The sequence below is a fragment of the Nanorana parkeri genome, unplaced genomic scaffold (assembly GCF_000935625.1).
Source record: "Nanorana parkeri isolate BGI_ZX_2015 unplaced genomic scaffold, ASM93562v1 scaffold864, whole genome shotgun sequence".
NCBI lineage: Eukaryota > Metazoa > Chordata > Amphibia > Anura > Dicroglossidae > Nanorana > Nanorana parkeri.
The window spans coordinates 93,989-119,220 of NW_017307132.1; the positions used below are offsets into that span (position 1 = coordinate 93,989).

Below are 25,232 nucleotides of genomic sequence, written 5' to 3' on the forward strand. Positions count from 1 at the left end.
CACCCCTACCCGTGTTGTGAGGGGGGGTGGGGGGGGAGGTTCTGTTTTGTATTCCAAAAGAGGAGTGAGCAGTCTCGGGGAATAATGAAGCTCCTCCATAAATACACTACAGTGAGTGAGCGTTGTCACCCTAAGTGTGTTACTGGATCAGCAAGTGAAAATAAAAAGGAAAAAAATTATGAAAAAAGAAAACTAATACAGCCACGGCATCTAATGACTAGTAATATTACATTTTTTGTTCTTGGGTTTAGATCCGTAAGAGATCAGCGTTGTCACCTACATCAATGAGTTGTCCCTGCACCATCTCTGGGATGTGGAAGCCTTGTTTAATGTTTTATACTGTTTTTTCTTTTGCTGGACCTTCTCAACCATGGCGAACATGTACATTGTGCCCTGACTTATGTCATCCTTCCTGGTTATCGATCTAAAAACCGCGGTAAATGACAAACCTACTGCACATTTATAAAATGTGACATCATGTTTGTATTACCTGAAGCACCAGAATATGTATTTTGCACCAATGTCCAAATACTGTATATCCGCTCATCCCAGCCGTCTTAAAACATCCCTGATGTATAGTCTCACATATAGCCATTATTTTAATCTTGGCATGTAAACCTCAGATTGAAGAACATATTTTGTGTGCATTAATCAAGCTTTGGACAGCTTCCCTCAAGTCCTTCAAGCACCTTAAGCTCCCGCCTAAACCGATGAATACATTTCTTAATAGGACCACTGGCTCAAGCTTAAACTACATGTATAATTCTTTTGAACTAGAGCAACTTTTACTTTCAGCTATATGGGGTCTATTGATTTAGCAATACATTTAGGCTAGGTTCACACCTAGGCGCGCCTCATCGTGCACGATTGCAGCTCTGTCAGGAGTCGCCAAAGTGTGAACCAATCGTGCAGTGGGTGCCATTATTTTCTAATGGCACCCCAGTCGCGCCGGGCGGATTGCGCTAAAACATCCGCACGACGTATATTGCAAAAAAAAGGTACGTGTAACTTTTTTCTGCGATTGCTGTGCGGATGTCACCCCATTGAAATCAATGGCTCCACGCAGGCAATTGCTGCCTGCATTGTGCTGGACTGCAAGGTCCACGTCCTGGGTGTCGTGCGGTGTAGTGCAGGTGTGCACCTAGCCTACAAATAATACATAGGTCATAGTTTGTAGGGACAAACAATGATATATTTAATGATTACAGATTAGATAAAAGCAGTTTACATTTTTTGAAATCTGACATTATATGCAGGTCAATGTACACTCTTGATCTGCAGATAAAAGAAAGAACCAAAAACCATTGCAGTAATAGTATCACAAGTGCAAGTTTAGCCACAAGTCCCCCATGCCTGCTGTGATGTGACTCTGTAGCTGTATATAGTTCAACTGACTTATTCATGTCCCACTTATCAGATTTCTGTGTTCTTCGTTCTCTCAGAAGAATTAAAGTGCCATCTTACTTACTTAAGCCGGCCATACATGGCTCGTTTTCTCCTGCTCAGCCGGCTAAGCAGCGTGAATGGAGGAATCCCCACTGCTGTCTATAAATACCTGAACAGTAATTGCACCTAATAGTATGCAGTCCCTGTTCAGCTAATTATTTTTTATCCAGCTCAACTTTTATATTGACTTTTTTCCTTTTTTTAAGCCGAGTGGTACTTGCAGGGCCGCCCACAGTTCTAATTTTGGACAAGTCAGCAAGAATCCGCTGAAATTCGAGTCAGGAATGGCCATCTTTACACGTGAGCCATTGTCCTTTAAAATCCTATGTGCTAACATATTTAAAAACACAGTAAATTACTTTGGGTGATATTGACCTTCCCCTATGTGAAAAGTGTTCCCTTACTGCCAAGTTTTCTACATGCTTTTTTTTAAAAAAGGTTTATGACTGTGCTGAGCAGATTCTGTATATCTGATATCTATATCTGTCTGTAGGTCAATGGTACAGTCACTCCTTCTTTATTGTTGTCATATTCTGTCTCCTCCATATTTGCACAAGGTGTTCCTTGTGACTCAGCTCTAGACACGTGAGTGACATGTTCAGTCTATACATGCAGATTTTGTTTTACAGTCACCCTCTGTCCCACAGGTATGCCAACATAGGGGATTGATTATTGAAAGAAAGGCAGAAGAAATAAAGCTTTTGCCCATAGCAATCTAGAAATGTATTTTACATGTGTGTGTTTTAGAGCAAACACTGAAAACTGAATGGCTGCTAAATGCAACAACTTCAATTTTACTCCTGTTACCATGAAAAAAAACCTCTACCAACATATGGTGTGAATGCTATAACGGTACATATAAAAAAGGTATGTACATGTTTTATAGACCTCCATACTAAATGCAACACTGTGACTTTCTGTTACAATGTTACAAAGACATTTATACAGTTGGCACATGTTCATCTGTTTACCCATCATTTGCATATGTACACATCACATACTAAGAATTCCACAACATAATTACAATAATTACACAGTGTTGCTGATGGGAAGGTGGACACACAAGCTGTAGTATGTCACCAATATGCTAAATTTATGCAGGTATGTGTTGGAACAGTACGGAACAATAAAGTGGTCAAACTGGAGGTAGATGATAGGTATGGAAACAGTAAATAAATTGACTTGATTTATCACAAAATGGAGGGAAGAAAAGTCGAAGTCTTTGCCATAAACGAATCAGAAAATAGGATTTTTGTACTCAATGTAAAAACCTTTTTTTGGAAGTCCCTTAAGGGACACAGACTTATTTAATCGGAGTTAAACCGCCACCTACAGGATGATTGGACACTGACAAAATTCCTCAATGGACTCCTCCACAAGAAAAGGTTTTTAAGGCGAGTACAAAAATCACATTTCTTTTTTGTCCATTGAAGGACACAGGAAGTCTTTAACCTTTGAGATGTCTAAAAGCAGTCCAACTGAAAGGTGAGCAACACACATGGTCAACAGGCCTAAGAAAAATTAATAAAACTAGGGACTGCCTACAGCTCAAAGAGCCACCTGAAGGACCTTATGCCCGAAATTGGCATCAGATGAGGCCGAAATGTCCACCTGGCAAAGCTCAGAAATAGACGTAAAAAAACCCAAGAAGCACTGTCAAGATGTCACAAGAATGCAGCAGGGCTAGTCCTGGGGCCAGCATCTTGATGAATATCTGAGGTGCAGCGAGAGACTGTAGGAAAGAGCCATGTGTCCACAAAGGCTAACAAAACGCCCTCTACCATTTGCCAAATACTCAAAGCGTTCATACAGAGAAAGAGGCTTCTTCAAGAATTTGACAGACAGAATGACAAGAGTTGTAGGTGGAAGGGGCGCCAAGCTTGGGGAGTTTTGATATTGAGGAAGAGGGCATGGATAAATTAAAGGGATGCATCTTAGAGAGGTAGAAGACTTTGTTCTCCATTCTTTAGGCTTCTTCCACTTAGAGAGACAGGAGTGCTCTTACCAGGAGCTGCAATCCTGATGTTGTCAAGAACTTGAGATGCTGTCCCTCTAAGGCTATGCAGACCAAACACTTTCACCGTGGAAATGGGTCACTTCTGCACAAAATACTTACCAAACAGATACAAGGCTAATAAGCGCTTAGGAGGAGCAAACAGCTTATCTAACGCCATGGGCAATTCAGAAATAGCATCTGAAGGCGAGGGTGCAGGAGTACGCTTGTGGCCTCTGTGGTTAGATTTAGCAAATAAATGCGTAATTTGGGTCATAAGGTCTTACATTACTGTGGTAAAAACCTGCCCAGAAAGGGGAGAGGATCCAACCACACCTGATGGAGCCAGAGACAACTCCAATAATAGGACAGGCTCAAAGAGCAGAGGAAAACATGATTCCAGGCTGCAGACATTGACACCATCAGTAGACGTGCTGCAAGCAGCCTTGGAGCTGTTACCACAGTGTGAGCAGGGGGGCACCAGGTACAGCAGGACTATCCTCCTACTGTGTAGCCTCAGGGTAAGAGGCAAAGCCTTAGGAAATAATGAAACCGGAAGAGCTAGTAGCAGGTCATGGTCGGATGGTGAGAAGTGAACAACGTCTCTGTAGGCAGGCAGCAGAAACGAATAAAAGTTCTATGTGGCTCTTTGCAAGCAGAAGCAGAGAGATGCTTCCTAGATATTGTATGTCAGGGAAAGAGAATGCAAAGTGTGCACACAACAGTACATCAAGCAGATCATTAGGGTGGTAATGGGGAACAATTGTGACCAGCGACCTAAGTAAATTAAGTAAGCTCCTGGTGCTTTGCCCGACCAGCCTACTCAGTAAGCGCGTCTTCAGAGACAGGGCAAGTGCTGAGGCAATGCCAGTGACTCTGGACCTGTAAAGCACTCTGCAGCTAACTTTTACCAGAATGGAGCCTGAAAAGTGCCCCACATGAAATCTACTGCCTGAAGGTCACTTTCAGTCTGTCTCTGTAACATCCAGTCTAGTAGGGTCAAGACATGGTACTCCAAAAGCCAGGCTGAGGATGACCTGACCAGTAAACTGCAATCCAAGAGACAAAGCTCTAGCAGCGATGTACACAAGAGTCTTGATTGAGAAAAAAAATAATAGAAGAAATTCTATTTCTTCTATTTAATTCGTCTTTAACACAGCAGAGCTGTAGAAAAGACATCACGTCTTTAAGGAGCAGCAAAGGGTGCTGCTCCTTAATGTGTAGAAGTATTCTTTAGCTGTCGGATGTAGCTCTAGTCCTGACATCCTGTTAAAGGGTGGCTCTTTTTCTTTGCAAAGTTTCAATGGAGTCACCCTTGTGTGTGCTAGGAAGCGGTGTGCGTCTCCACAAACACTGCAAGCCACTCCCTTGTTTCCTACTCCTCCCTTTTCCAAGTTAGTAGATGGACAGCTGTTGGAGACTGCACTGTCCATTCTGATCTTGTACTGAACAGGAAGTTCAGGGAAGCATAACTCATAGAATTGGAGGCAGCTGTTTGGAAACATGACCTGGGCAAAAATGTAAAGAAATACTTTGCTGAGAAATGTATATTTATTTGAAAAAAAAAAAAGTTTGAGAATGTACTACTACTTTAAAGACTTCCGTGTCCCTCAATGGACGAGAAGGAAATTATATTTTGTAATCTGGCAATTCTTCCACTTCTCTCATGCCAGTTTTTATACATGAAGGCAGTTGTGTTTTGATTCTCGAGGATCACAGAACTGTGATATTCCATTATGAGTGCCAGCAATTATGGAGCAAGGCGCTCATACACCCATCCACTCTCTGCGGGGTGTGTCCAGGGGCTCGTCTCCTCTCCTTCTTTCCGTCGAAATACAATGCGATCATGCAGACGATTGGTCTGTCCCTGCCAGAATTCAATGACAGAAGGATGGATGATGTATCCTCCCCTGTAAAAAACATTAGTAGGTATTCTTAGTATGAAGAAAATGTGTCATGTGATATAAACCCAGCAAGTGCCATAAAAGAAATACTCACCACTCTGTTGGCCTGGGAACCTCCTTGCCCTTGTACTCCTCCTGAAGTTCAGCATTCTTCTTACGAAGGTACTATGAGCAAGAAGAATATTGGATGTATTACAATTAGTTGTGGACTACTGAATAAAAAACTGTACTGGCTTGGGTCAATTTAATCGATTTGTTTATTTTAAAAAGGAGAACTACCCTGTTTCCCCGAAAATAGGACCTACCCCGAAAATAAGACCTAGTACTATTTTGGAGAATTGCTAAAATATAAGACCTACCCCGAAAATAAGACCTAGTTGTGACCATTTTCAGGGCCGGTGGTGGCATAAGGGGGAACATGACGAGCCGCAAGAGAGGCGGGAGAGAATCAGCACTGCCAATGAAGCCAGCGCTAGAGGAAGCAGAGCCGCATAAGCCAATGCTTCCTCTATAGTGTCGGCTCCTGTCACAAGCGGAGTGATACCAAATGCACTCCGCCTGTGAGGAATCGATAGTGAAAGTGCACTTCACTCATTCTGGCCAGAGATTGGTTACCAAATTGCTCTTGGAAAGGTAAGGCACCCCTGATTGCCCTGATCACTCTATTCTTAATTTTGCCATTTTGGATTATTTGATTTGGATATGGATTTGCATTAACTTTGGATTGTTGTACATAAAAAAAAAAATAAGACCTACCCCGAAAATAAGACCTAGTGTGTTTTTTTGAGCCCAAAAAAATATAAGACAGTGTCTTATTTTCGGGGAAACACGGTATGGGGTCAGGGCTTTTCCTCATAGTTCTCCTAAGGGTAACGGGAGAACACAAACTAGCGTCCTCCCGTCACCCAAAGCTCAGTATACCGCGAGCTACAGCTCATGGTATACTGAGACGCCGCAGCTGAAACGGATCCCGACAATTTTGTCTGGATCCACCCAGCTGCGTGAGTGACAGCTGGCTCTGCCTATCTAGAGGCAGAGCCAGCTGTACCCACCCCCTCACCCCAGTCAGCGCTGGAGGATCGGACAGGGGAGGGGGGAATCCAGTCCCTCCCGTCACGGCTCTCTGCAGTGACAGGATCGAGAAGTGAGCGAGCGCCGGTATGTGTTCGTTCACTTCCCGATCTACTGAGCCGACCTGTGACAGTTTCATTGTCACAGGTCGGCTAGAACTATGAGGATGAGTGAAAATCACTCACCTCATAGTTCTCCTTTAAGCTTATAGGTTTTAAAACATCAAAAATAATACATCACAAAAGCTTTCTAAAGAGAACACAGCAGTACTTTTCTACGTTCAGGCTGGCCCTGATTAAAGCCCTGGGATAGAGCCATCCAATGGATTACTCCTCGTTTATTCACTTGTGTGTGTGTAGATTTCAGCTTGAAATACTGAGCTCTCTATTACTAACTTTCTTTTTCACACAACTGTATGCCTTACATGTGCGATAGTAGACTTTCTAGCCATTAACCCCATCGTGACCAGCACGGCCCTGTAAACAGATTTGCCGCCGGGACTCTGTTTACCTTTGTAAAGCTGGCTGCCGGCTTTACAATAGAAGCGGCTCAGCTGCCACCAGATCGCTTCTATAGGCCCACCCCCGCCCGGGACTAGACAACCCTGCAGTTGCCTCATTGAGCCACACCACGCACATAGGTAAGTTCCTTAAACAGAATCCAGTGCTGGGAGGCACATTACAGGCCGACCCTGCATCTTCTTTACTTCAAGGTTTAGGCACAGCCTCCAAGACTATGCTCAAAATTAGCTGATCTGGAAAGCTACAAAACAGAAGCCCAGAGGCTTTGCAGTTACTGAAGAAACTTGGTAGAAGAAAAGATCATCTTGATAAAAAGAAACAAAGTGGTAGTTTCTCTCATAACAGAGAGGAAACGTCCTCTCTCCTAGGACACTAATCCCAAAGCTTGCTGAGAGTGGGAGGAGTTATGCTGGACTGCCCTTTTCAGCTTTTTTTAGCTCTATTCTCAATCCCAAATGTTCAATCCCCTGAAGGAAGCCTATATAACATAACCCTATGTTCCTGAATACTGTTCTGCGTTCTGTAATGTACAAGTAAGAAAAACGTATTTTGAGAGACATTATCACAAAACAAAGTCTTGCTAGTCCAGTGACAATCATCTATCCCAAACCACATGCAATCATACCACTGACAGATGCGGCCACTGTCACCCTGTGATTAACTTGAATGGATACAGCAGCTACAACTGAATGGAGACATACTGGGATTCCTAGCGCAGCAATCTGTTGGTTCTTGCCACAGAAATCCATGAATACAGCATGTGAATTGGGCCTAAAACTACCTATAAACTTACCATTATGCTATGTGGCCAAGATCAGGCTTTTCTCATTTACCATTTACAGAACTGATCAGGCTCTGTTACTCACCTCTCGGTCTGGGATAACTTGACTTTGTTTGCTGACAACAGCACCAATCTGGCTATCCTTAGGACGAGAGTGGAAGTACTTGTCAGATTCTTCGTCTGAAATCTTTTCTACTGACCCCTCTATTCGAACCTAAAAGAAACCACGCAACTTGTAAGCACTTTACCACCTAAATGTAGCATGAAATAGAGCATAAACATACGCCATGTTCAAGATGTAGAGGGACAAAACCGATATGCTGGAAAATGGTTTATATACCATATTGTATATATTGTACACATTAGCTAGGTATTTGCCCTGGGGATCCCCTTCTATGCGCCTTTTTTACTGCCAATATGGAGTGCAGCAGCAAGAGGAGAGCAGGGAGCACAAGCCCGAAGGTTCATCGCCCCAAAAGTAGGACACTGAGATGTTCTTCTGCCAGTCGGGAGAACGCATGGCCCTTTAACCCTTCCCCTGAAGCATGGATTTTAAAACACGCTGTTCCAGAAGCTGTGCCCCCCTTCCCCTGCCTGATTTCCTCGCGTTATACCCTGGGCTCAGCTACCCCTGCTGTAGGCTCTGGGCAGGCATGGTGGGTGCCAATGGCTAAAAGGGAGTGAGTCCAGTGAACATCCTTTCACCGATCTTCACTCCTGTGAATGAACTTTGAAGCAACAATGAATTTATCACTTCAAGGTTCAGAGCTGGTATTCCCCGGCTACAGAGGTTGGGGAAGAAGCTGATCTGTGCATGATCTGTGCATGATCAGTTTCAATGGAGTAGATACACCCCTAATGTCCCTTTAGAGCACATGTATCAAACTCAAGGCCCAGGGGCCAAATCCGGCCCACCAGGCCATTTCCTAGACTTCTACTTTCAGATCTAGGTATTAAGTTATTACTAAAACCAGTGATAATCGAATGCAGAGGCAATTATGATAAAGATTAGAAACATTTATATAGTCTTACAGGCCCTTTGAGGGAAACCATAATGTTGATGCGGCCCTCGATTAAATTGAGTTTGATATCCCTGCTTTAGAGGGAGCCTGTCACCTACTGTATAATGTGCTATAGCATAGGGGCCTTATAAGCCCCCTATGTGATAGCAATAATAAAAAAAATGTAAAGCCCTCCCTACCCGCAAACATATGTACCTATATGCGTATGTTGGGTGCTCCTATATGCCAAAACAACATCTGTGCCACATGTGTTACCTATCACTGCTCATTCCAGAAAAAAACCAAAAACAATAATTCTAGGGCCATTACTCATAGTCACCCATGTACAGGGTTTGAAAGTGTCGCTTATGAACAATTCTGGGTACCAAAGTTTGTCGCTAATTTCACAGGTGCATTTTTGCATGAAAGGCTTGACATGTTTGGTATCTATTTACTTGACACAACCTAATCTTTTATATTTTACCAAATAATTGTGTATATATTGTGCTTCTGTGCCCTAAAATTGTATGAATTATTTTATTAAAAATTTGGGTATGATAAACAAACAGTTGTGCAAATATCATGTGACATAAAACATTGCAATTGCCACCATTTTATTTCCCAGGGTCTCCGCTTTCAGAAAATATACAATTCTGGGGGGTTTTAAACTAATCCTCAGGCCTAAATCGTGTTTTAGCATGTAAATGGTTCTGGTTCTGCAGAATAGTTTAAAGCGGATAATATAAATGGCTTGTTTTAAAGCTGCTAGTTTGTTCTATTGCTGTCCTTGTTGACCAAGAAACACAAATGGTTTGGTAGAATGTCCCCGTTAAAGATGGACATCTTTTCTCTATTAATTTTAGATGGTAGTCATTATTATACTTCATTTTTACGCACTTTATTACGACTAAATCTTTGGGTGAAAATAATATGGGGTTTGGACTTACCACACCTGGGATTGTACTTCAATTCAGCTATTCTAAGTCACAATCGATTGGTTCCATTATGAACCATATAATGTAAATTATGGATCTCCACAGAACAAAATCTGACCTACTCACCTCTCTGACATGCATCCTATCACCAAACCCCGACTCCGGAACCTTTCAATTTGTAAGGCTTCTGCACTTACGGTATGGGATTCCATGCTCCGTAACTATCAACTTTTCTCCTAAATTGAATTTATAACTCCAATACATGGCAATCCGAGTCTAACCTCCCTGAGATAAATTGCATATCATATATTTGTTGGCATATTGGCACTCCCTTACTTTGTCACACAGCTTGCTAACCAGAGATCGCCCTCGTATCCATCACACCAAGATACATAGCGGTAGCAGTATATATCTGTCCTAGCACTTCAAGGCCTCCACAAATGATGGGTAGCGAAGAAAGCTGATGTGTAATTTGTGCCTGTGAAAACCAGAAGGTGCTCCTTGGACTTTGGAGGCGTCTATGCTTCACTAATTTTGAATGCTATTTTTCAATGCCATGACTGTTTGATTAGTGCATGTAGTGTTTATATCTGTTATAATACTGGTTAAAATGAAGTCATGGATATACAGTACATGTAATACTTCTGCAGCCTACAGTAGAGGTGGGGTAGAGGTATGAATTATCCCATTCATGATTATTGGTGTGCATAGTTAGGCTATATTGATACTTCAATGGACAGAGTTGAGAATCCACGGCATGCAGAAAGGCTCTAAATTAAGTTTTACCACACCACCAGGCTACCTGTGGCCATAGTCTAGGGGGCTTACTGCACAAAACAAACAAGAACAGAAAAAAAACACCAAAAGCCAAAAGCAGAAAAGGCTGTGTTCCTTCTATAACACGTTTTGAGTATGCATAAATGTACCTGTCAAATCGATAATACTTTTTATAAAGACCTATGGAAAGTTTTACATACATGACAGACAGTCGTGTTAGTGGGTAGTCTATATAAAGAAGTGCACTGTATAAAAGTGACTTGTATCTCATTTTATGGTAATTTAACTGTTACTATGAAATGATTCTCTTTAAGCCAAGCCTAAAAGTAATATAAAAGTTGACAAACTCTGTAAAAAGCACACCCATAAAGTTTATGCAGCAGTCTGCAAGAATCTATAGTGTTACCATGGCAAACTCTTACCCCAGAATAACCGTCATGGACAACTGGTATGAATCACTGGGAGAGGCTCTCTGCCCGAAGAGCAACCTTTTTATTTCCTGTGCTGCACTGTGTAGAAATAATTTCCATACTGAGATTCTAAGCACTGAATGAATAATTAGCTTGGGCCAACCTCGGCATTATAAAAAGAGAGATTACTTTAGTGGACTTGGCCCTAGTTTTTGCTGTACATTATTAATATTTTTCTTGCTTTGATAGGTCAACGAAATTTACTCCCTGTCTTCATTTTATAATAACAACAACACATTCCATATTATTTATGTTTTATACTGGAAAAAATCCTTATCTGCATATATAGGATTTGTCACAACAATACTTTTCATCTTTACACTTCTAAAAAAATAAATGGTTGCTTTCCATGTTCTTGAACATGTTTATGCATGCATTATTTTAAGATTAACTTGGGCTTTTATTATTGAGTAACCTTTATGGTTCTGCATGGACATTCGTCTAGGATCCTGTTATGGAGTGAGCAGCATAGGCATAATTAGAATCTGTAGATTTCTTTGCATGTAGTGATCTTCTTTAATCTATAAACTGCATTGAGCAATTGAGTAGGGTGCCGCACAAGGTCACGGGTTGCTTGGTGCCGGAGCAATTGATTAGGGTGCAGCACAAAGTCACGGGTTGCTTGGTGCAGGAGTAGTTAGAAGGGCTGTGGAAGGGAGGTGTGGTGGATTCTAGGGGCCAAGACCTCGTGCCCCTTGAATCATATCTAGAAATAAGACCTAAGAGTATTTAGTATACCACTACATTTTTACAAACAGATGACACTAGCAGCCACTAAAATCTAATAAAAAGAGGGAGGGTGGGAAGGACAAGGCAAAGTAAAAAAGCACATGTGGATTACTGGTGAGAGAATTCAAAACAAACACCGGGGAATTTTACAGAAATGTTAACTATTAGGACTCCTGATACCAATTAAACCTTATATGATCTATTGTAGGGCCCATTCTGACGAGGGATTTGGTACAAAATGTAGTAGATCTACTCAATAGACCAAGGGTTACAATCATTAAATCAGACAGGATTCTATGCTTGTAAGAGATGTATTCCACGTAAGACCACAATTGGAGGGAGAGATGGGAAGAAATCCAACTTTAAATCTAATAGAATGGGTGGGAGTTACGATATGAAGAACTTTATAACATGTAGTACAACCCACATTACTTATGTTTTTGAATGCCCCTGTGGGTTGCAATATGTGCGGAGGATCATAAGAAGATTGGGGCAAAGAACTTGTAAACAACATAAACAAGGGTTTATAAATCACAGTGTGTCCAGACACTTTCGAATTGTGTATAATAGGGATCCTAGTGTCCTAAGATTTCATGGCATTGATCGGGTGTTTATTTAATGGAGAGGAACCAACTTAGAATTTTTTTTTCAAGAAATGAAACAAAGTGGATTTATGCGCTGGCCACATGGCAACCATAGGGTTTAAATGTGGAAGTGAACCTGAACGGTTTTCTTTCTAATGATTAAAGGTTTTATGGGAGGGTGTTGTATGGATTTATATGAAGTTATGAAGTATTACTTGGAAGAGATTTCTATGTATTTAAATATACCGTATATACTCGAGTATAAGCCGTCCCGAATATAAGCCGAGGGTGGGAAATGAGGCAGCTAATGGTAGATAGATACCAATAAAATTACATTAATATTTATTTAAAAGAAAAATAACCTAGCTCTGCAAGTGGAAAAGGGGGTACAGGGCTACATATCATGTACTACGGATCATTTAACCCATTCATGTTAGCAGAGGATCATTGTAAATGTATTGTTGCAGGCACTCTATATGTACATGTACTATATACTACATATAGAGTGCACTGAACAATAGATTTACAATTATCCTCTGCTAATATGAATGGGTTAAATGATCCGTAGTACATGATATGTAGCCCTGTACTATGGATCATTTAACCCATTCATGTTAGCAGAGGATCATTGTAAATGTATTGTTGCAGGCACTCTATATGTACATGTACTATATACTACATATAGAGTGCACTGAACAATAGATTTACAATTATCCTCTGCTAATATGAATGGGTTAAATGATCCGTAGTACATGATATGTAGCCCTGTACTATGGATCATTTAACCCATTCATGTTAGCAGAGGATCATTGTAAATGTATTGTTGCAGGCACTCTATATGTACATGTACTATATACTACATATAGAGTGCACTGAACAATAGATTTACAATTATCCTCTGCTAATATGAATGGGTTAAATGATCCGTAGTACATGATATGTAGCCCTGTACCCCCTTTTCCACTTGCAGAGCTAGGTTATTTTTCTTTTAAATAAATATTAATGTAATTTTATTGGTATCTATCTACCATTAGCTGCCTCATTTCCCACCCTCGGCTTATATTCGGGACGGCTTATACTCGAGTATATACGGTACTATTAATATTTAGTAAAGCTCTGAGGAGTGGGTAATAATCGTGGATATTTCTGCCCCTGTTCTTTACTAAGCTGCATGCAGGTGTGTTGACACTGATGGACATACGGGAGGAGAGTTTCCAGGGACATGATGAGACGTTAAGGGAGGTCTTTGTCTTGATGTGTATGCGGCAAAGATTAGGGGCAAGTATTGGGCAGGCAGGGGCGGATCTAAAATAGTTAAAGGCAGCAGGAGATGATGTTGAAGGCACTGCTCTTGAGAAAGTCGCTAGATGATGAAATGCCTCAGGCAGAACCTATTGACTTCATTTCTGCTAGGACAGGCCACATGTTCACAGCATTGTTAACTTGGTCTGAGTTGTTCTACCTGTGGTGGATGCAGCTCAACTAAATGCGAGTGTAAATTTGTTTTTTTTTTGAATTTTTATTAAAGACACTCTTTTACACTGTCTTTATTCCTTGTTTTCTGATGGGATCATGCATTTAGGAGCTTGATTATGGAGGGATGAGAGAATCCGAGTATCTTTGGATTTTTTTTTGGCCTTTATTTATTGACGTCAGAGAAAGAGCAAGTATGTTTTGACCTGTGTATGTACACTGTAACATCAACTTGGGTACGTTGATTGCAAGAAGAGGGAGCACAGTGGATAAAAACTAGGATTTGGAGACTGGGGAATTTTTGATTATGGTGCATCTTCACAATACAGAGATTCTATATGAACTTTGATTGTAATAGACTTTACACTTTAGTTGCTATATTCATACATACATATAATTTGTTATTAGGAGATCGCTGGTATTAGCCAATTTATAGTTTGCACTATAATTTATTTATTGATTTTATATTTATTTATGGATTAGCGCTGTGTGTTTTAGTTTTTATCTTATGTTGCAATGTTGTCTCTATTCAATTAAAAAAACCGCAGACTTAATTAGAACAATAGAGCAGGAATATTATGTCACAGCCATGTGATTTCTTCTAGCTACAGAAGATGTACTTGTGATTAATAATGTAATCAGTATGAAAAACAAAGCTAGACTTTACAAGGTACCCAATTTAGATATATTGGGATGCGAGTTTAAAGAATGACTACATGCCAATAACCTGTGCCAAGTCTAACTTGTTTCACTTGGTGGCTGGATTGGTGAGGTGAGGGCTTGGACAATATTTGAGGTTTCTCCCACATGTGAAAGCCTTACCTGACGATTGAAAGGTTCCCAGAAAAACAGAAGAGAAGCAACTGGATTGTCCTCCTGTATGAACAAAATGAGACACATAAAAAGCAAAACATTTTTTTCAAGTGTAGCGAATGTGGAGAATTTAATTTGTGGGTAGGATTAAGCCTAGGAGTGCAGATATATTGAGAAAAGTTTTTTTCAAATGTATCTCTAGTCAAAATATTTGATAGTTTTTAGCAGTAAGGACAGAAAATTAATGCAATCTCCCAAATGGAGACACAGATCATAATACAAACCTGCAGAGTCTCTTATCCAGCCCACTCTTTTAAAAGAGTGTTTTTATTGCTGTATGTATTTCGACTGCAGAGATCTCCATTCTTTTCTCCCTCATCACGTGACCAGTGAGAGAACTCATCCCCAACAAGAACAGAGGCAGAATTGAAAACCTAACAGAGGTTCTACCCTTCCCTGCTCTATCCAAAACAAAATCTTTTGGCTGCAGTTTCAGTATAAGGTGTGTTATTTAACGTGGAGAATATAATTTGTTGTAAAGGAGATGTGTAAGGCAGGTACACACTACTTTGTTTTCCCCCCTTTTCAAAAATGTAAAAAGATTAGGGCTCATGCACACTATAGCGCATGCATGTGCAGAACGTGCGAGAGCTGGCATGCATTATTTACCTCACGCTGCAATATGCTGCAATGTATTTTAACACTTCTTGTACCTGTTTTTTTACCTTAATGCTTTTACTGTCCACTGCACTTAAAAAGCTACACATCTGTCTTTATATTCTTTCAGCACGCACACCACATCAGTGTGACCTGAAGCCACAGAACATAAGGCTATTTGCCTTGTCCTTGCATTGGGCAACGTTGCCCAACACCGACGGTGTAAACAAGCCCTTGGAGTATTTTGGAAGGTGAATGTGAATGTGACTCTTGCACCATGACCATCCAGCCACTTAATATATGGCATCTGTAAGGAGGCTGCATTGTGAAGTCATTTACAGTAATGCTCTGGGTTCAATGACTGCTGAGCCTGTCACACCTAACTATTCCACATCTGATAGTGTTGCCATGAAAGCAGGTGAACAGAGCACTAGAACAAGTCCATAACATGACAACTCCAAAACACATTAGAATAGCAAAGTACAGCTACTAAATATCCTCTTCTTTTTTCTGAGATCTGCTGATTTAAATGACTTATGTAACATAGCGAAATGGTAAAAGCTCAAAGTAAATGTAGGCATTTGACTTTAAGAGAGCTTTATTCCGGTCTGGTTACTTGTGGTCAGTGAAGACATGATCCAGCAACACATCACTATCATGGAAAACTGTTACCACTATAATTACCATAATTTTCCTTTCCTAGCTTATGCTCATTTCATACTACAGGTTAGCTCTATCCATCCAACCCCATAGGACCACCTTCTTTATCTATAAAAAAAAGTGAGTTCCCCAACCCAGCATCCCATCACTAGACTCACAATAGGGCATTGGGCAGGAAAGTTGCTGACATTTTTATTTATTACAGGCATTTGTATAGTACTGACAATTTACGTAATGCTTCACATACAGTACATTCATTCCTGCCCACAGGGAGCTTACAATCTAAGGTCTCCATTTCACATACATACATACATACATACGTGCCCCCACACATACTAGAACCCATTTACACATTTAGGTAGGAGCTGATCAACCTAACATCATGTCTTTGAAGTTTGGGAGGAAACTGGAGTACCCAGAAGAAAGTCACAGAAGCACAGGGAAGACATGCAAACTCCATGTAGATAGTGTTCTATCCAGGATTCAAACTGAGGCAAGGCAGAAGTGCTAACCACTAATCCACCTGCAGCCGTAGAATGCCAGGAAAAGAAAATTACAGCAATTATAGGGATATTCCTGGCTCACCTTAAGTCAGCATACTACGGGACACAGCTAGCCCTCAGCATAAGGAAGGAAAAAAAAAAAAAAAAGTTAAACACGTACTAAAGGCAACAAAATATATATTACACATATAAAGCCGCAGTAAGAAACAGAAGATCCAAAACGACTAGAGCTCCTGTTCATCATATCCAGACTACAGTGGCGAATGAAGGTGTTTGCAGAATTTCAGCTGGCTGTCATACAGGTGTAATTTGTTTTAACTTTGGCATAAGCAGCCCACAAGGTTGCCATCACTCTAGTTGAATCAGCTTGCACCTCCGCCTGGGTGGTGGTGGTGATGGGGGGGGGGCTCCTAAAATATGCTGTATGAATCACCTATCAGATTCATGTAGACATATTTCTCAGTGAAACGGTCACTCCCTTTTTTGAGCCAGTCGGCAATGCAAAAAAACAATTCTGCTTACCTGAAGGGTACTGTTCTTTTCAGATAGAATGCACTCTATTTTAATATGTCCAGAGGGCTAAAGTCCACCTACTATGAAGTTCCATTAGTTCAGGGGAAGAGCCGGTAAAACAGATTTCCTATTGGCATAAAAATCCGGTGCCGCCTTAGATCGAACACAGCGATGGTCCCAAAGTACACATCAGGAAGCAAGGTCCAAAAAGGCTACCTACAGGTGAAGGGACAAATTTAAGATACCCTTCTCACTAACATAATGGCTGTCAAAAATACAACCTTTACTGTTTGTTCATACCATGTCAGTTGAGCTGCATTTTTCTGCACACCACCACACAAACTGAACATTTGTTTCCTATATGCCCTGTTCACACCATACATGTGCAGTGGCGTTCAGGAAAACGCAGCTCAACAGACATGGTGTGAAGAAGCCCAATATAGAAAAACACAGATGACACACGATTCTAGAGGTACAAAATGCGGTTGCACAAAAAGCTCTCAGAACTAAAGATAAGTTCTATAATGGAAACAAAGACCTACGTGGAAGGCAAAAGTTGTAATAAACCCTTACTGTTATCTGGCGCTTTACAAAAAGCTGCACCCAACCAGCAGCTAAAACAGAATATATGCTCTGAAGTTGTCTCTCCTGTGTCCCTCCAATCAGCGCACCCTATGCACAGCTGAGCTCAAAATCTTCAGGACCCATGACACTTTATGCTCTCCCTGAACTGCATTGCACACGCTTTGGCAGAACAGAGCATCGGCCCATGATGCGCTTTGAGGCTGTGTTCGGTCGACACGTGTAGTACAGGACTGCTCTGGTGCAGCTGCACATACTGCGCATGTGTCAACCAAACACTAGCAGCCCCTACTGCACAAGCATCAGCCAAACACAGTGGCAGGAGAGCAAACATCAGGGTGGCTCTAAAGAGAAACTGCAAGTCAAAAGGAGCCACCCTGTAGGTGAAAGCTGCACAAAACAGATTTCAGAGGCTGGATTTTGGTGTAAAGAATGCAAAAAAAAAAAAAAGGGCACTTCCCTTTATTCAAAGCAGATTGGAGAAAGTTTGGATATCTGGTAATGGAGGTTAGGAAAGCCGCCTTCTCTTACAAAAGACAGAAATTTGTCCCAAATCCAGAAGTATGTAGCATTTGTGGACCATATTTGGACCTGCATCAAAGTGGAGATCATGCCTGGAGAGAAACCAAAGTCATTCACTCTGCTCTTATTATGATCCATACCTCTAAATGCTGTCTTAAGGGGTTGGAATGCTACCCGGGAGGTCCTGTCTGACTGGCAAAAAGCCCAGAGGTTTCACTGCCACTTGAAGTGGGAAACAGGACCTTCTTGGCCAAGAGGTGACCACTATGGTTGAACTGGATCTCGAGGATCTCTGGACCTGGAAATCAAAGGGGAAGACATAGGCCAATGGATAATTCCACATCACCAAAAATACACCCTGAGCAAGCACTTGATGGCACCTGAAGATACTTTCTCTTCACTTCTGATTTACAATTGTCCACGAAGATTTGCCTTAGACAATCTGCCAGCAGGTTCTTAGCTCCTGGCAAATAAGATGTTGTCAAGCCATAAGGTGTGAGTCCACCTACTGAAAAATGTCTGCTGTGTTTATTCAGGAGAGGCATACTCCCAATGCCAACCTGCCTTGCAATGTAAGAAACAGCAGTCTTGTTGTCCATTAGGTTTTTGAGTTGACAACTGAGGAAAAGATGGCTGAAGGTTTGTGGTTTCAAAAAGGCTGCACTGAACTCTAGAAGGTGGGAATGACAAGATACCAAACTGTAACCGATGCTCCTGGGCCTGTCTTCCCAGACAATGCTGCACCCAGCCCTGGAGACTGGCATCTGATGTAAGAGTGATCTAGTCTTCAGGGCTGAGGGGCATGCTCAGTCAAAATTTCCCAGGCAGCTCAAGCAGTCCTTCAAAAACAAGACAGGAGTCTGAATCACTTGAGGAGTACGATGTGTCCTCTCGTTGATTTTGCACTTGGACCAAAATGCTTTCCTAGTCTAACCAGCCAAAACGCTGAAGCACTATCCATCTGTTGTTCTCCAATTGGAGTATGGACTCTTCCAGGATTAGGAAATTGTCCAGGTAATGGAAAATTCTAATCCTGAGGCTAAGGAGGGCCACCACTGCTAAAAGAACTTTGGAAATGGTGCAGGGTACGGTGGACAGCCAAATGGTAGACAGTGAAACTGGTAGTAGCAAATGCCATTTGCAAAGGGTGGATTATGTTGATGCTTCGGGCACTTCGGTATGTGTAGACAGGCATCCAGTTGTGCATACAGTCTGTAATATTAACATGATAATCTGTAATGGTTTCATCTGAAAGCTTCATACAATGACTTCTCCAAGGGTTTACTGGTTTTGATTCTTCACAAGCAGGAACTCCGAGAGACTTTCTTATCTGACTGAAGGTACTCTCATCATTATAAGATTTGGTATCCTGAAACTGATTGTAAAATCTTTGCTTAGTCCGAAAGGGCTGCTGCGTTCCTTTTCTTTGGGAACCAACTTCTACTTTCCCCTTGACTCACTGAATAGCCTTCTCAAGAGTCTTTACAAATAAGGATTTACTGTTGAATGCTATGGCACACAATGCCTGCTTGGATGTAGGACCCAAAAAAACCCAGCTGGGGTGGGGAACTCAATCTCTTTTTATAGAATAAAGTGGTCTTATGGTGTCAGAGGGGAGGAGATAACCCATAGTATGCTGAAATGAGCTGAATCAGGATAGCAGTGATCTGCTACTGCAGAGAGAGGCTGGACAGAGCGAGCTGCAACAGCCCTCCTCAAGGCGCCATTCACACATTAGCTTAAACACGCTAAACACAAAATCTAGTACATTCCAATGTATTCTATCCTGTTCACAATTGCACGTTATCCCTGGTACGAAAACACATGTCGTGGAAAAAAAGTCCAATCGTCATATTCTGGGCGGATTCCGGGCATTCCAGCTATAGTAGTAGCCGCAATCATGCAGAAAAAATGCAGTTTTTGTGCTGTGCGGGGTGCTAAAGGGAGGGTAGGAGGACCTGGGCCAGAACAGAGAGTACTTAGACACTCCCAGAAGAGGAAAGGCTACGACGTGCAAGGAGGAAAGGAGCTATGCTAGGTAATTGACTCTTCCTGGAGTAGTCGAAGCCAAGACAATAAAAAATAAAAAAATTACATTTTGTAGGCTTACTGGACTGTGACAAAATCTGTAGTGTTGGTGTCAAGATAAAGGATATCCTGCAGCTTTTTGGAAGTTTCTAGATTTTCTATGTCCTGGCCTAGTCCTTCCAGGCTGAAGTAATTCCTACTTTAACTTTCTGGAACTTTGTGGATTGTTCTCACTAAGGAACAGAGGCGGGCAGGCAGCCTTTATTCTCTCTCTGACCCTGTTCACCTCTCCAGGGGTAAGCTATAAACCTAAAGCTGGCGATACACATATAGATTACCTGCAGATTTTCTATGGTCGGATGGAAAAAGTGCAACAGATTCTTTCATCTACGCAAAACTGTGTGGGTGGAGGAATCTCCCACTGGGCCAAGCTTCAGTATCTAGCTAAGTGGCCCTGCTGGCTGTCAAAATACCTGAACAATCTGATTGGATGCAGGTATTGTTCAGGTGTATGAGAGCCAGCAGGGACAACCAGCAACATACTGAAGCTTGGCCCAGTGGGAGATTCCTCCATTCACAAAGTTTAGTGTAGAATCTGTTGCACTTTTACCATCTGACCGTAGAAAATCTGGAACCTGAACTGTTTTCCCCTGTACTGCCAGCTGGGTACTGCATGGCCTGGTTTGGTATCTTTGTTTTGGGCTTTTGTATGAGGATCTGGAGCCGATTTAATAATCAAGACTTTTAGGAAAATGTTTTATTATTCTAACACTCCCTGTCTGTCTGGTGCTGTTTCAGCATTGCAGTGCTGCTGTCACATGGACATTTTAATTTCCACCCAAAATTTCAAAAACTGTATAATCATAAGAGATTTCCAATATGGAACAGCTGTCCCACAATGAGATATAACTGCATCTCCTACCTTTAGGTCACAATGTACAAAACAACTCCCTTCATATATGTCCTCACTGTTAATGTGGAAAGTGCACAGCTGGGTGAAAATGTGTCACGTGTAATGGCAGAGGGATTGCCCAACATACATTTCAGGGGACAAACTCCTCTATCAGGCGAGTTTCACCCATTGAATGGCTTTGACCCCTGAAACACTGCTCGTTCTATTGCGGTTTCCATGCAACGTTATTAATTTGTCTCATTGTTTCTGAAACTCAAAAGCCAAGCAGGTTGGAGTGTTCCGGCAGCCTTGACGATATGTTTTAAGCATTACAAACAGCTGATACCTATAAGACAAAAGCCTCACCAGCTCTTTCCCTTTTCTGCTCTCCCGGTTAGTGTAGAATCGGAACCCATCCGAGCCAAACCCTTTCAACAGAACCATACGGGCAGAGGGTTTCCCGTCCCTACACAGGAAAACACAGGCAAAGGTGAGGTGCAGGAAGGTAAAAAAATAGGTGCAAAAAAGTAAAAGGATAAAGAGAAGGGTATAGTGGGGGAATATGTAGTCAATCAGTACCTGCTTGCGGTGGCCAGACACATGGCATTTGGTTCTACAATGGCTGGGCATTCTAAGACTTCCTGGAACCAAGCGCTGAACTGAGCAATTGGATCGAGAGAGGCTAAGTGGTTTTCTTCAAAAGCCTAATAAAAAAATAAAGGGAGAACTGTGACAAAAGTTAAATGCATTACATTTTTGCTAAAGCTGAACTCAAGGTAAACAGCTAAAAACAGAGTTGACATATATATGTGGTAGCGATCTTACCTGCCAAGGGGCTTGCATTTCTGTTCATCCTGTGCTCAGACTTACAGAGTTCTACCACACAGCCAGCATTGAGACCTGATGTTTCGCTGCTGCAGTTAAGCAACACAGCTAGGTCACCTCCAAGCCCAAATTAAGAGAAAAGGGGTTGGTGTTCCTACCTGGAGATCCGACTAATTATACGCCCTAATTCAGGTTTGCATATTTGCTTATTTAGACCGATCCGTGACCAGACAATCATGTGCAAAGAAAAAGGGGATTAACTCGTTAGAAGGTAACGAGTCAGTAGCGGTCAACTGAGGGATCCGGACAAGCAGCCAATATGCAAAAATTAAATTTATTAGAAGAATTCATTGAAACAACATACATTAAGGACAACACCTTCAAAACACCTCTCACCATTAAAAACTCTTTGGTTACAGACATACATAAATAATTGCGGATCGATCCTCATAAATAATTAGCCTAAAAACCCCCTGATACAGAAAAAAAGTGCTGAGTGCTTCTGCCTGTCATCTTCCATAGGGTCTCCCTGTGGAACATACCCTGAATATGCACCTGTAAACGTTATAGGATATAGAGAAGGAGGAGACTGCTCAAATCAGTCGTCATGAGGTAGATATCATTCACTTCGAGTGAGACATTGTAGCCTCATATAGATTATGTTATAATGCTGTTTAACAGTGAAGAAGTCTCGTTCTCAGTTTATGTGCCGGCGACATTAATATCGAATACAAAGGAATATTCAAGTTTATAAAGGATCTTTAAGAAAGAGAATCTGGGATCAAATAAAAGAAAGCACACTCTGTAAACTGAGAACGAGACTTCTTCACTGTTAAACAGCATGTTAACATAATGGCTGTTAGTGGCTGTCATCCTCCCATGCCTGTTCCTCCTGACTACTTCTACTTCTTCTCCCCGCGTCCCTGTGCCTTTCGTGGATTTGGGCGGGCGGTGAGCGTGAGGTGGGGAGGAGGTGCGGCGCGCGGCGTGTGTGGAGCCGTGAACAGGGCCAACAAATCAAAAGCCAATTAGTCGATGATTGAAAATGTTGACAACTGTATCAATCATCGATTATAATCGACTTAGTCGATTAGTTGTTGCAGCCCTATATTATCTGTAAAAAAAACTAAGTCAAGGCAACAGGGCTTGTTGTATTTTTCTTGAAGAAGTTTCACTGGTCATCCAACCAGCTTTCTCTGTTTGACAAAGCTGGTTGGATGACCAGTGAAACGTCTGAGTTTTTTACAGATATACCATGACCTGGAGTAATGAGAACCTTCACAGACATATTGCGACTCATTTCACATTAGTTCAAATAAATAAAAATATATCACAAAATATCCTAATCCAAAAGAAGTCATGTATTATTGCTGGGATTTGTAGTCCTCTATACAGCGCAGTGCAGAATATCACCAACTATAGAGGAGTACAACAAATCCCAGCAATAGTACATTATATATACAGTGTATAATGTATTGCTGGGATTTGTATTCCTATGTATAATATACAGCACAATGTACCATCAGCTATAGAGGAATACAAATCCCAGCAATACCTTATAGAGCACATGTGGGGGGGTGCAGACTTACCTGAGCAGTCTTCCAGCAACTTGCTTCTGAGATCGGGTCTGTCTGTCGACGGCTGTCATCCCCCCACCTGCTCATCCTTACTACATCTCCCCGCGTCCCTGTGGATGTGTGTGGGCGGGCGGTGAGTGTGAGGCGGGAAAGAGGTGCGTCGTGTAAAGTGTGGATGCGGGTGGGCGGGTCTGGCAGCGGTGAGCGTGATTTGGGGAGGAGGTGCGGCGCGCAGCGTGTGTGGAGCCGTGAACAGGGCCAACTGATCGTAAGCCGATTAATTGATTATTGAAAAAGTTGACAACTTTTTCAATAATCGATTATGTCGATTAGTTGTTGCAGCCCTAATATAATCCCTCCCCTACCCAGCATGCCTCAGTTTTGTTAGCTACAGGAAACACAGAGGGGTGTTACCTGTGTCCCTCAATGGGACTACAATAAAATGGGATTAAAACCAGACCAACAATTTATGGCTCAACAGAGCTCAGACCCAGAAAAAACAAATCCCCAGAGGAAAGTTTGAAAAACACAGATGCCCATCAGACTGGAACAGACAGTCATAAGAAGAGAGAAAAGGCTCAAGCTTTGTAGACTTAAACTTAGAAGCACACAGAAGGCATCCAATAGAAGTCCGGTCAGTAGAGCTGCAACAGTTATTCGATTAAGTCGATTAAAATCGACGAACGTTTTCCATCGTCGATTCATCGGCTAAAATTCAAATTTCCCGCTCGCCGCTGCACGCCCACGTCGTTTAAGCTGCTCGCGCCTACGCCGGTATACCCGCTCACGCGACGCCGCTTACGCCACGCACACGCTGAGGACATGTGTCTGGCCCTCTCCTCCCGGTGAGCTGCCCGATTCGCCGCTGCCCGCCGACATGATCAACGCCGCTGCCCGCCGACAACACCAAGGTAAGTGGAGATCGGCCGGGAGCTTTTTAATGCTGCCTGTGTGTGTGTGGTTTTTTTTTTTTTAAAGCGGCACACTGCAGAACATTATCAGCTATAGAGGAACACCAAATCTCAGCAATAATACATTATACAGGGTGTTTAATATATTATTGCTGGGATTTGTTGTTCCTCTATAGCTGCTGGTGTTCAGCAGTGTGCCGCTGTATTATACATTGGTATTCTGTAGAGCTGCAACAATTATTAGATTAAGTCGATTAAAATAGACGATGGAAAACGTTGTCAGCGTTTTCCATCGTCGATTCGTCGGCTAAAATGTAAATTTCCCACTCACGCCCGCCTGTTCGCAGCTCCATACACGGATTACGCTATGCACGCCACGGACGCCATGCCCACCGCGCACACGACGCGTACCCGGCCACCGCACAAGACGGACACAAGCCCGCAGAGCACGCCGCCGCCGCCACGACTTACAAGGGTTCAGAAACAGGTAAGGACCTGTTTTAGCAGCACACTGTAGAACACCAGCAGCTATAGAGGAACAACAAATCCCAGCAATAATATATTAAACACCCTGTATAATGTATTATTGCTGGGATTTGGTGTTCCTCTATAACTGGTCAGTGGTAATCTGCATTGCGCAGTATAATCATTATACAGCGCACTGCAGAATACCACCAGCTATAGAGGACTACAAATCCTAGCAATAGTACATTATAGTATAATGTACTATTGCTACATTCCTCTATAGCTGCTGGTATTCTGTACTGCGCCGCTGTATAATGTACTATATTGCACACTACACTCTTTTTTTACTTCCACCGCGCCAAGCTTGCTCCCGTGATGGACTACAATCTCAATAGAAACTAGTAGTCCATCACTGGAGCCTTTTTTTTTAAAATCCGATTAATCGAACTTAATAATCGGCTAACTAATCGATTATGAAAATAATCGTTAGCTGCAGCCCTACCGGTCAGTACACCGGCTGACAGAATTATGCCCCAACTAGGTGGGAACAGTCTAGAATAACACCCCAAATATAAGGACACACCAGACAAAGAAGGATT

At 42.0% G+C, this 25,232-nt stretch overlaps 1 protein-coding gene across 1 annotated transcript in view; it reads right to left on the reverse strand.

Moving 5' to 3' along the window:
• Nucleotides 1-5,114: 5,114 nt before the first annotated feature.
• Nucleotides 5,115-25,232, reverse strand: part of PNPO (pyridoxamine 5'-phosphate oxidase) — a 34,057-nt gene continuing 13,939 nt past the window's right edge. Inside the window, exons 2-7 of the mRNA XM_018565593.1 lie at nt 21,435-21,559; nt 21,222-21,321; nt 14,508-14,561; nt 7,802-7,930; nt 5,438-5,508; nt 5,115-5,349 (exon numbers count right to left, since the gene is read on the reverse strand). Coding sequence (XP_018421095.1) covers nt 5,190-5,349; nt 5,438-5,508; nt 7,802-7,930; nt 14,508-14,561; nt 21,222-21,321; nt 21,435-21,559 — 639 coding nt within the window. The 3' untranslated portion in view covers nt 5,115-5,189. The remainder of the gene's footprint in view (nt 5,350-5,437; nt 5,509-7,801; nt 7,931-14,507; nt 14,562-21,221; nt 21,322-21,434; nt 21,560-25,232) is intronic.